The following is a 12,229-nucleotide window of genomic DNA, read 5'->3' on the forward strand; positions in this document are numbered from 1 at the left end:
TAATTTTTAATCAATAAATTTTTTGTGTCCATATATATATATATATATAAATATATATTTTTTACTTACATAGTTTGTAAATATAAATATTACAATAAAAACTCATAACTCTAAAGTGAAAATTTTGTTATCTCTTGTAAAACCTAAAACGTTTTCTCTTTATATTTTTCATTTATCTCTTCAATAAGATTTTTTTATTTATTTCTACTAAGTCTTTTAATTCTTTTTTGTCATATCATAATATTATCATATTTTTGATAATATTATGATATGACAAAAATATGATATCATTATCATATTTTTGTGTTGCTTATTGTCTTTTTCAGCTTTTACTTATAAAGATGGCTGCTGAACGATCAAAACGATGCAATGCAGGAAACCGAATGAGCAAGTTGATTGAAGAGCAAGTAGAAGATGAAGATGATGAGTTTTACAACACAATGTATGGGGGGTTCAATGAAGATGATGATGATGGAGTTTATGAAGCTCCAGAGGACCAGGAAGAAGATTTTGTTGATTCTGGTATTTTTAGTTTTAGTTTTTATATTTATGTATATATATATATATATATATAATATATTTATATATATATATATATATATATATATATATATATATATATATATATATATATATATGTATATATATATATATATATATATATATATATATATATATATATATATATATATATATATATATATATATATATATATATATATATATATTCATACATACATATTCAAAAAAAGCACAATATTTTTAATTCTTGACATGCTTCGTAATATAATTATTACGTTTTCAAAAAAATAATTTTGCAATAAAACTCTGGAATAAATATTAAAAAATAGAATGTAGAAGCACTCCCTTGTAGCAGCAGGCTAAAAAATAGTTGATGTAGCAGTAGGCTATAAAATAGTAAATGCAGCAGCACTCCTTTGTAGGAGCAGGCTATAAGATAGCCGATGTAGCAACACTCCATTCATGTTTTACTGTAAAAAAGAAACACTCCTCTCATGTTTTACCTATTTATCAGTCAATGCAGCAACACTCCTCAGATTTTTTAAAAATATCATAAAACTATAAAAAAACAGAATCAAAAACACTATTAATTAAGAAAACTTTCTAGTCATTATTATTGTGGTTTTTTAAGAAATTATAAAACTTAATGTACTTCCACATTTTAATTTTCTCAACTTTTAAATACATTAAAATGCTGCTTAATTATTTATTGGAAAAGACTTTAGTTGCGTTGAAAGAGACTTTTTACCATTAAAGTCTCTTTTGACTACTATATAAGGATATATATATATATATATATATATATATATATATATATATATATATATATATATATATATATCCTTACATATATAGCATTGACCCCATATTTAAGTTTTTACAGTTTATTATAAGGTATATAAAAAATACATCTTATAAAAAGACTGAAGCAGCTAGACCTGGCAGGCCTAAAATATTCTTAGAACAACAGGAACATTTTGCAGTAATTAAGTCAAAAACCTTTGTTGCTGTTACAAAATTGTTTGCAGAATTCAATAGCATAAAAGATACACACAGTGTAAGTAGAGAAACAGTTTAAAGGTTTTTTACATAGGTATGGAATTGTATTGTATATAACGCAAAGAAAGCTGTTGTTGAGAGTCACTAAGATAAAATGTAGAAAGAGAGGCAAGAAGTGGCTCAGCTGGACAGTTAAAAGCTCGAGTCAAGTTTTTTTAATGATGAAAGCTGTTTTCAACAGTGCAATTGCAGGTCAACAACCTTGGTCAAAAGATTGAAAAAGGGAAGTATGAACTGTGAGTGTGTACCAAGTGAACTTAACAAAGGAGTATTTTAGAACCAAATATATAAATACATTATCCTATTTGATTCCTAGATATTAGTTTTCTTGATAATATAAGCTTAGCAGACCGTAAAATGGCTGGTATGAACATTCCAAACACTAATCACTTAAAAGATGCTTTTATAAGCATTTGACAGTCTGTTCCAAAAGAACTTTGCATGAAGTTGATCAAATCAATGCTAAAGTTTGTTAAATTGTGCTACAAAGCAAAAAGGGTGGTGGGAGGATTTTAAATATTAAAATTTTTACTTTTTAATTTCTAAACTTTAATCTGTCTTTAAATACTTGCCAAAAAGTTTTGTTAGTTTGTTTCAGTTAAAATTATTTTTCTATAACATTTTTTTTTTCATACAACTATATGTCTGCCAACACCAAAACCCTTACTTGATTTATGTGCATTTTGTTGCATCTATGGCTATATCATTTAATGTATGTATACTCTACTGCACCTAAGGCTACATCAGTCTGTCAATGTACTTCGCTGCAACTATAAATCATTATAGGTGTTTACAGATCATTATTTTTATGAAAATAAATTTAAAGAAAATTAAAAAAGCATGAAAAAACAACAAATATAAATATAAAGAAACAAACACTATTTATTAAAAAAAAAAAAGTTACAACAAGTGATCATTCAAGTTTAAATTTTTTATGTTAACTTTTGCATTGAATTTTTTTCAGTTTTTTTTCAAAACCAATAAAATTTATTGTACTTTATTAAAAGTTATTCTACTGCATTATTGTAATAGTTTTAACATTCTGCAATCTCATGCCTAACATAGTTAAAAATGTTATTTCAATATCTAGTTTTTAAATTAAAATTTTATATAAAATAAAAGCTAGACAAAATTTATTGAAGATCTGGTCCTTTTTTTAAAGGTCTTATAGTTTACTTTTTATTAAAATCTAGTTCTTCTTTTTGAATTAGTTCTACTAAATGTAGATTATGATTATGGTTTAGTAGATTACGTTTTTCATCAAAACTCTCAAAAGGGGTTTTTAAAGACTACCAAATTTTTTAAAGTTAAGATTGTTTGCAAGAAAATTCTTTTTTATTGGTAAAAGTTTTTTTTTATTATTTTTTTTTTTTTCAAGTTTTAATAGATAAATTTTAAAAAAAAATTAAAAGGTTATTTAAGCAGAGAAAATGTTTTTGGGCATCTAAATCTCTAGGTAAGAGTTATCAAAAAATGTATATTGAAAAATATATTTGTTTGTGGGGCTTTTACTAGGAGGGGCAAATTTTACTAATAAGTCCAGTTGCAATTGATCCTTAAAAACTGACTAAAATCACATTGTATGGCTAAAAAGAAGTGCAACTTAAAGTCGTTAAAAGTTGCGCAAGCTTTTCAAGCCTTTCATTTTAAACTAAGTTTATTGTATATTTTTTTACATATTTATTTTTATCAGTATTCTTCATTGCAGAGATTTGAGAAAAATTTGGAAGGAAATCCTCATTTAAAAAATCACACGAAAAACAACATAAATGTATAGTGTCAAGATGTTGAAGTCATTTCTAATGTTTTTTTATAACCATAACATCAGCTTCAGATGCAATATTATACACCTATATATGGTATGTAATATCATCAGCAGTGTTAACAAAGTCATAGTTTACAAAGCTGTAAATAGTTTACAACAACCTAATTAGTTAATATACAAATCCTGATTTTTAATCAATGACAATAATTATTGATTATTCATTCCATAAATGACCTTTAATTTCTTATTTTTACTCAATGTTTTTACTCCTACTAATATATAATATTATGTAGCAAGCTAAAGACTTTTTAGCAACATTTAATGTTGAACAACTTTAAGAAATTAATATGATGACCATTAATTTGTTTAAGTATTTTTGAGTCTTTTGTAAATTTTTGACTGCTGTCAAATCAAATGTGGTTTTGTGTAATGCTTGCATAATAGCATGTATGCGTTCATAAATCTCAAATCATGCTAGCATACTTTTTGTTAATGCTGGTGCCATAATAACTTGTTACACCTAAATTTATTTGAAAATCTAATACCTAAATGTTTTTCAAGTTTTGTTTTCTTTAGTTTCATTCGGTTTATAAAGTATTTATCTTTTGGATTTTTTGCTGATTCTTATGTCAGTGTTGAACTTGCAACTAATTTTTAGCTTACTATTGCAATGCATCATTTGTTTAAAGTTTCGTTGCTTTCAGTAGATACATAAGAGTTGTTGATATAAATAACAAAAAAATAAGAATATAATACCAAACTTTGTGGGATGCCTCTAAACACTTTTTGTTGTTGCAAATTTTACTAATAAATAAAAGTTTAAGATAATATTTATATTAGATGCCCAATTAAATCAATAAATTCCACCCATAATAAAATTTCAAAAAATCCATTCTACCTAATTTTAATTAAAAAAATATCCACTCTTCAGTATTATTGCACCCACTTAACTTTATTTTTTATTATAGAATACTATTATTACATCCACTTAACTTTATTATAGAATATAATTTTTTATTTTAGATTTTAGTTTGTCAGAGCACGATGATGAAAATAATGAAAGTGGTGAAGATGAAACAAAGAAAGTCAGGAAAAGGGTCAAACCAAAAGTTTTTAAACAACCTGAGGTTGTCCATGTAAAAAAATCATCAGTGAAAAAAGTCAATGTAACAGGTATTTCTTTTTTATTTATATAATATTTTAGGTGTTTTTTATGTTTTTCAAAAAACTGTTTTATTTAAATGTTCATTAACATAAAGCATGTAATAAATGTATGAAATAAATGTACAAAATAAATGTAAAAGTAGAGAAAAATAACTAAAAAAGTACTCTTCGATTTTTATTTCGAACCAAGTAATAACTTTAATACAATAATATAAGAAGATCAAACATAAAAAAAAATTTAAATTATTCCTGCAGGAATTTAATAAAATTTCGAGCTTTTGCTTCGGTGGTACCCATAAACTTGCGCACAGAATAAGAATCAAAACCATTTGATGCTTTTTTAAATGATATTTTAAAATTTTTAATGTTTCTGCAAAGTTTTTTTGTTTTTGTTTTTCATTTTTCTTTTAATAATTGCCCAGTACTTTTCAATAACTCTCAATTCTCGGAAGTTTGGAGGATTTTTTATTTTAGACACAAATTTCACTTTTTTTTTACACCATTCCATGGCTAGTTTACAATAATGACTTGAAGCTAAATCAGGCCAGAACAAAGGTCTGTTATCGTGTGAGTTGTTTTTGTAAACATTCTTTAACATTTATTTGACCAGAAAGTGTGGACTGAGAAATATAAGGTGCTGATTTTTTGCCACAACTGCAAATAGCTTACCAAGTCAAGACATTTTTAGCAAAATTGTCTTGTTTTGTGTATTTAAGTTTCTTATCTGCTTTTCCTCTATAGTTGGCAATATAATAGACAGCACCAGGAATTCGCTGATGATCGTACTTAATTTTTTCAACTTAAGTTTTCAGATTGGTTGGGCACTTTTTGTGCCCAACCAATCTGAAATTTAACAAAAAAGTGAAAATGAAAATCATGTTTATTTTGAACTTTTAAAACAAAACTATGAGAAAGTCCATAAATTTTTATGTGTTTCCTTAGTGAAAGGCTTGGGTTAATTTTAAAACTGTTAACCAGTTTTCTAACTAATTTTATATCTTTAAAATCCTCCTTTCTACCACCACCAGATTTGCGTTTGATCGATTTTGTTTGAACGATTTTGTTTGAGAAAAATTTTGAATTACACAACGAATTACAGTGTATGGATGCAAGATTGCAAAAAAAACGGTTTTTTTGATTTAAAAATGATTAACTGTTCATCAAATCTTTAAAAATTTCAACAGTGTCACTTATTTTTGTTTGATCTCTTTGCAACTTATTTAGAGCGACTCCAATTGGTTTTGATATTTTTAATAAATCTTTTAATTTTACTTAATATCACTTACTTTAAGTTATGATAATATCTCTTTCAGATTACAGTACTTGTCTCATTGATTTCATATTAGCTGTATTGTAAGTCACAAAGCTTTTTACTGTGCATCCAAATTTATGTCCTACAGAATCGATTGGTAATTGTGTAAGATATTCACCAGTATGTGAATGACCAGAAGTGTTGATTGTTTTGACATTTTTGTGGTATCAATAGATTATGTTAGAACTACTTATACTTTTGCTAACCATATAAATGTGTGTATATATATATATATATATATATATATATATATATATATATATATATATATATATATATAACCCTGTTTTAGTTTTCTGAAGTAAGTTCAAATCTTTTTAAAAAAAACATTAATTTGGTTTAATTTTTTTAATTTTTTTAAATTGGTTTAAACCATGGTTTAAATCATTTGGTTAAAACAATGCAACCCTGTATGGATGTATTTACAACGCTTTTGCTATCGAATTGTAGCTACTGTTGGCATTTTCTAAATATTTTTGTGTAATTTTTTCTCCTATGTCTTCTTCTTTTGTCATTTTTAAAACTAATTTTAAGTTAAATCAAAATACTAACACATTTTTTTGAAACCACAACATATTGAAGACAAAATACAAAACAATTCAAAAGATTTTAGTATAACCACTGAAAAAGAATGACATACTTATTCTTTCACATTTAATTCGTGTTCAGGCTTTTATTTTACATTTTTAACATGTACATTTTAACATATTTTATCGTTTAGACAAATAGTTAATATAAATATTAGTTAAAAAGTTTAGGGGAAGTTAGGGCACAGTAGATCGGATTTCTTTATTTTTAAATTGAGCAAAAGTTAAAATATGTATTTTGTTTTTTTCATGGTGAAATGATTGAGATATATGTCCTTCATGATAAGAAATCACTGAAAAAATAAATGAACACAGCCGTGAATTAATGATAGTGAATAGAGGCATAGTCAAATAACTTTGAGGCTGAGGGAGTAAAGACGCTGTAAAGTATACTTTTGGCATACTTTTATTAATTAGATTAGTATAAAATTGAAATAACAGACATTTTGAAAATTGAGAATTAATAAAAAATTTTTATTGATAACAAAACTTATAAAAATATTAAAAAATTAAAAACTTATTCAAATATTATTATTTATAATTTGAAACTAATAAATTCATTTTCATGTAGTTTGTTTGTTAAAAATGCATAAATGTAATCTTTAAGATCATTAATGGGCTACAGTGAATCAACCTATTCACTGTACCCCGATTCACTGTGCCCCACCATAACAAATTAAGTTTAAACCTAATTTCTTGGGACATGAGTGTTGCTAAAGGAAAAGCTAAACCACTAAAAGGAAGCATAAATATCAATAATCCGAATGAAAAACTTCAACTTTTAAAATTATTTCAACCATGATCTCCATAACAAACATAACGAAGGTAAGAAAATTTACTTTAGTTAGCTAAAAACAAAAATTGCCTACCCGGTAGTCAAAAGTTATGCGGTAACAACTATGAATAAAGATTGCTGATATTTGAGCACATAAAATGATTACATTATCAAGATGAAAAAAGTTCTAATCTTTGAGAAAATGCCTCTTATTCGATGTGTCCCTGATCCACTGTACCCCAACTTCCTCTATTAAATGTAATTTTAAAAGTGTTTTTTGTTCATTTATTAATTTCCTTTAATTTTATGTTATTTAGCCACTTCTCAAGAAAAACGAGAACGAATGCGTCTATCTACCTTGACCAAATCTGAAGCATTATGTAAAAGACAAAAAGAAACAGTTACGCGAAATCCACGACAAATGCTTACACAAATGAGACGTTTAACTCAACAGGAGCTCCTTGCTGAGGCTAAAATCACAGCGGAAAAAAATCTTGCCTCTCTTGCACAGTTTTTAAAATTAGAAGAAGAAAAGAAACATATAAAAATAAGCAAGGTAAACAAGTAAATTAAAGGATATTGAATACACACACACGCACACTCACGCGCAGTTGTACATTGTCCTTAATTAATTTTGCGCACTTTTTCAGAAAAATATTTCAGCCAAATGATAGTTATCTCAAATGATTGTAACTGAGGAGGTTACTCGTTTTTGTAAATTAAAACCTTTAAACTCTGAAACACGAGCTTTGATAAGCAAGACCGCTGCACAAAATCACAAGTTGCATAAATCACAATTTTTTTTGCATAGGGTGCTGCTGTCATATTTTGAGAAACAAGTTGCATAGGGATGTCAAGTTTGCTAGGATGACACACTGTAAACACTACCGAATACACTTTAAACTTTTATTTGCAAAAAATCGTAAAGTAGAAAAAGGTTTTTAAATAAAATGTTGCTTCTTTGACAAAATCAAAATTTAATAATAAATATAAAATTTCATCAAAACGCTTTGCTAAATAGTTATGTCATGTAAAGTTTACAACCTAGTTTTGGAGAAGTTGAACACTTTACTTGACTTAACCTTTTAAAGATCTTTTTGTTATTTAAATGTTTTACAAATTTTTTTTTCGGAATACGTGCCATGCAGGTGGTAACGAAAATTTTTATTGGTATTTTTGTTCCAAGGATCTAATGGACCAATGTGAACATATTCTGGGAACAAAAGTTTAATTTGTACTTACAAAAAAGTATACATAGAGATACCGATCTCGAAAACAAGAAATCATTGATTGAAGTTTTTTTTATAAATATAATAACAGTGTACTATAGTGTTGTGATATAACCTCCTTTTAGAGCCCCATCAGTTCAAAAAGGGAATTTTTCAGTTTTTTATTTCAGTCACTTCAAAATCTTCAAACACCCCATTTCGGTAGATGCGAAAGTGCCTACCCACGGGCCTGGTGTGTATATAAATGATAATTGTTTATGGCTTTTATTTTTTTGATCTATTTTTTTATTTAAGGTTCGCTATCAGGGTCCAATTATTCGCTACCAATCAGTTCGTATGCCTTTGGACGAAACCAATAACGAATATTGTTCTAGAAACTTTCTTGAATTTACCGATACAAACAATTTTCCCCGCGAATATTTTCCGAATAGTCGCAAGAAATATCCTGCTAAAAGTGTTTGCATTGTAACTGGTCAGCCAGCAAAGTATAAAGATCCTTTAACTGGTTTACCTTACGCAAATATAGAGGCTTTTAAATATATACGTCAGCAAAGAAAACGTATTCGTGACGATTTGCTTACAAAACTAGAAACAAAAAAAAAGAAAAAGATTTTATGATAATACTATTGAGAATGAAATAGTTATAATTTAAATGAAAACTTGAAAATGAAATTGTAATTTAAAATATTTCTTTCTAATAAAATTCATCATATTTTTAATAAAAATCATATACAGTGGCGAGCAAAATAATAGGTGTGAATAATAAATTTTACTTAAATTGACATTTTACAGTATATTTTATAAAGTGACATCTAGGAACTGATTGCTACACAAACTATGCTTATTTTATTATAACAGAGAGCAGTATATTTCCGATTTCTTACAAATTTATGAGGGGAATACCCTATTTATAAAATTTTTTATATATTTAACCTACAAATTTGGTGGAGCAAAATAATAGGTGTGTGTTTAATTTACCGTGTTTGCTGTAGGATTAAAAACATTTTATTATTTTTATTTGTTGTTGATATAAAGGTAAGGTCAATATTTATGCAACTTATATAAAATAATAACATATCATATTTCTATTGAATTAGAATTAGATATAAAATGGGACGAGGAAAACATTGCACAGCGATAGAAAGAAAACTTATTAGAAATTTAAGAAAACAAGGAAAAACTTACAAGGAATTTTCAGTTACGATGGGATGTTCTCAAAATAAAGTTACAAATGCCTTAAAACCAGAAAAATCACGTGAGAATAGAGGAAGACCACGCAAAACGTGTCAGCGTACGGATGATCACATTACAATTATTTCAAAAAAAGACCCATTCAAACCAGCAACAAAAATTTTTAATGAAATTAATGAAAATATTAGTGTTTGGACAGTTAGAAGAAGGCTTTTAGAAAGTAAGTTGCCAGCTCGAACTCCGAGGAAAGTACCATTACTTGGTAGAAAGAATATTATAAAAAAAAATTTTTTGCAAAAAATCATATTGCTTGGCGGGGACCAGATATGATTAAAAAATGGCGTAATATTTTGTGGAGTGATGAAACTAAGATTAATTTATTTAATTCTGATGGAAAACAGTATGTAAGAAAACCATCAAAGCAAGAACTTTCACCTCGCTTCACTGCGAAAACAGTGAAACACGGCGGAGGAAATATAATGGTGTGGGGTTGCTTTTCCTGGTACGGTGTGGGGCCACTTTTTTGGATCAAAGATATTATGACCCAATATACATACGTAGACACTAAATAATGTCATGTTGCCATTTGCCGAAGAAAATATGCCGATAAATTGGCATTTCCAACAGCGACCCAAAACATACATCCAAAGCTGCGAAAGAGTGGTTTACGACCAATAATGTAAAAGTTTTAGAATGGCCACCTCAGTCACCGGATCTAAATCCTATTGAAAATTTATGGAGGCAGTTAAAACTTAAAATTTCTGGACAAAATCCAAAAAATAGAAATGAACTGTGGATGATGCTCCAGGAGGCTTGGTACAGCATTCCTGTAGAAGTTTGCAGAAAACTAGTGGATTCAATACCGTCAAGATGCACGGAAGTATTAAAAAATAAAGGGTATGCAACAAAATATTAATAATTTCCAACCCTATTGACTTCCATCTTCATTTTTTATTTTACACCTATTATTTTGCTCGGTGTGGAATTTATTTTTTTTAAATTAAAATATATTATATATATTTAATAACTTCATTTTTATTAATTTCTGTTTATTTATGTAATAAAATAAAAGTTCTAATAAAAATTCAAATTTTTATTTTATTTGTTTCAAAGATATTCTCGTATTTGTTAATTTTTTGGTTCGCACCTATTATTTTGCTCGCCACTGTATATATATATATATATATATATATATATATATATATATATATATATATATATATATATATATATATATATATATATATATATATATATATATATATATATATATATATATATATATATATATATACATAGAGAGAGAGGCAGATAGATAGATCTAGATATACATAGAAGTGGATAAAGACATAAAAGCTCAATAAAAAATTGAAGCTGTATTTTATGAAGACTAAAATAAAGCTAGAATTTTAGCTTTTCTACAATTCTAATGTAGCCTTTTACTTTTATAGCTTTTTTTAAAGGTGGTCATTGTAGGGGTTTTTTAAGCTTCGATTGTGGTTGTGATTTTGCAGCGGACGTAAATACGGCGTAGGACTTGTCCGTAATTGATTTAACGCAATTTATGCAATTTTAAACTTCCTCTCCCTCGTCTTAATACGTCACAAAGTAGGACTCTCTAATATTACGCCACAAAGTCTTAAAACGTTCCTCAGAATAATTATTGGATAGTTTTTTTAGTTAATTAAACATAACATTCTTTAAACTAATAATATTATGAAGTATTTATTATTTAATCACAAAGTTACTGCGGCACAGCTGATAAAAAAAAGCGGCACTCTGATAAAAAAAAACCAACACCTTTATTAATTACATTAAGTAACACAACTTTTGTTCTTAGGATCAAAATATTATGTTTGAGTTCCATACGTTGCAAGACTGGAAAAACTACATTAGGCACAAACTTTGATTTTACGACTACAGTACAAAGAAAATTCGTTTTTAATGAGACAGAACTAGTAAAAATTTTAAAATTTGTTTATCAGTCTGTTTAGGAACAACAATTGAATTTCAATAAATAAAGCCTGTAAAAAGATCACTTAAAAAGCTTTAGAAATTATTTTTTTTTAGGTTTGCGAAATATCTCTTAAATGTAGCCTCCATCATTTTTTCGTTATGTTGTCCTAGATAGCAACGTTTAAACTACTGTATATTTTTATAAAAACGCTCGTCTTCCTCCTCTGTGTAAATTCCCATATTCTACTTAAGTTTGTTTATCGAAGCCAGTGTTGAAGATATAAACTTTGAGTGACTTTGTGCATTAAATTTTGGTGTAATTCTTTGATAAAACCTGGACCAACTCCACATAGATTTTACACTTATAATTGAAAGCGGCAAACAATTGCAAAAGAAATACTGTTCTTAACAGCGGTTAAGAACAGTATTTTTTTTTTGCAATTATTTTTCTCTTTGTCCTAATAGCGAACTCGTTACCTAACCTCAGTCTTGGACAGCTTGGAAAAAAGATTCAAGAAATATTTAAAGGGAGCCGTCTTGTTGTCAAGCGATATATTGCTTGATGAGGCCTAACTTAATGCGCAGAAGTGACATAAGTACATATTGAGGTTCTATTAGCAGTTCCTATTTCACATTGGTCTTGCATAAGAGAGTTTGATCCGTTGCAGC

General features: G+C 27.3%; 1 protein-coding gene across 1 annotated transcript; it reads left to right on the top strand.

Annotated features, from left to right (window-relative positions):
- Nucleotides 1-288: 288 nt before the first annotated feature.
- LOC100207475 (vacuolar protein sorting-associated protein 72 homolog) lies at nucleotides 289-9,116 on the top strand. The gene is made up of 4 exons (XM_065791110.1): nucleotides 289-522; nucleotides 4,370-4,519; nucleotides 7,502-7,740; nucleotides 8,708-9,116. Exons 1-4 carry the CDS (start codon nucleotides 342-344, stop codon nucleotides 9,029-9,031), a joined length of 894 nt encoding a protein of 297 aa, XP_065647182.1. The 5' UTR covers nucleotides 289-341; the 3' UTR covers nucleotides 9,032-9,116.
- Nucleotides 9,117-12,229: the final 3,113 nt, after the last annotated feature.

This window comes from Hydra vulgaris, chromosome 02 (assembly GCF_038396675.1).
Source record: "Hydra vulgaris chromosome 02, alternate assembly HydraT2T_AEP".
Classification (NCBI taxonomy): domain Eukaryota; kingdom Metazoa; phylum Cnidaria; class Hydrozoa; order Anthoathecata; family Hydridae; genus Hydra; species Hydra vulgaris.

Coding starts and splice junctions, on each gene's coding strand:
- LOC100207475 (XM_065791110.1), top strand. CDS start 342: ATGGCTGCTGAACGATCAAAACGATGCAATGCAGGAAACCGAATGAGC. Junction 4,520..7,501: donor GAAAAAAGTCAATGTAACAG/GTATTTCTTTTT, acceptor TATGTTATTTAG/CCACTTCTCAAGAAAAACGA. Junction 7,741..8,707: donor AACATATAAAAATAAGCAAG/GTAAACAAGTAA, acceptor TTTTTATTTAAG/GTTCGCTATCAGGGTCCAAT.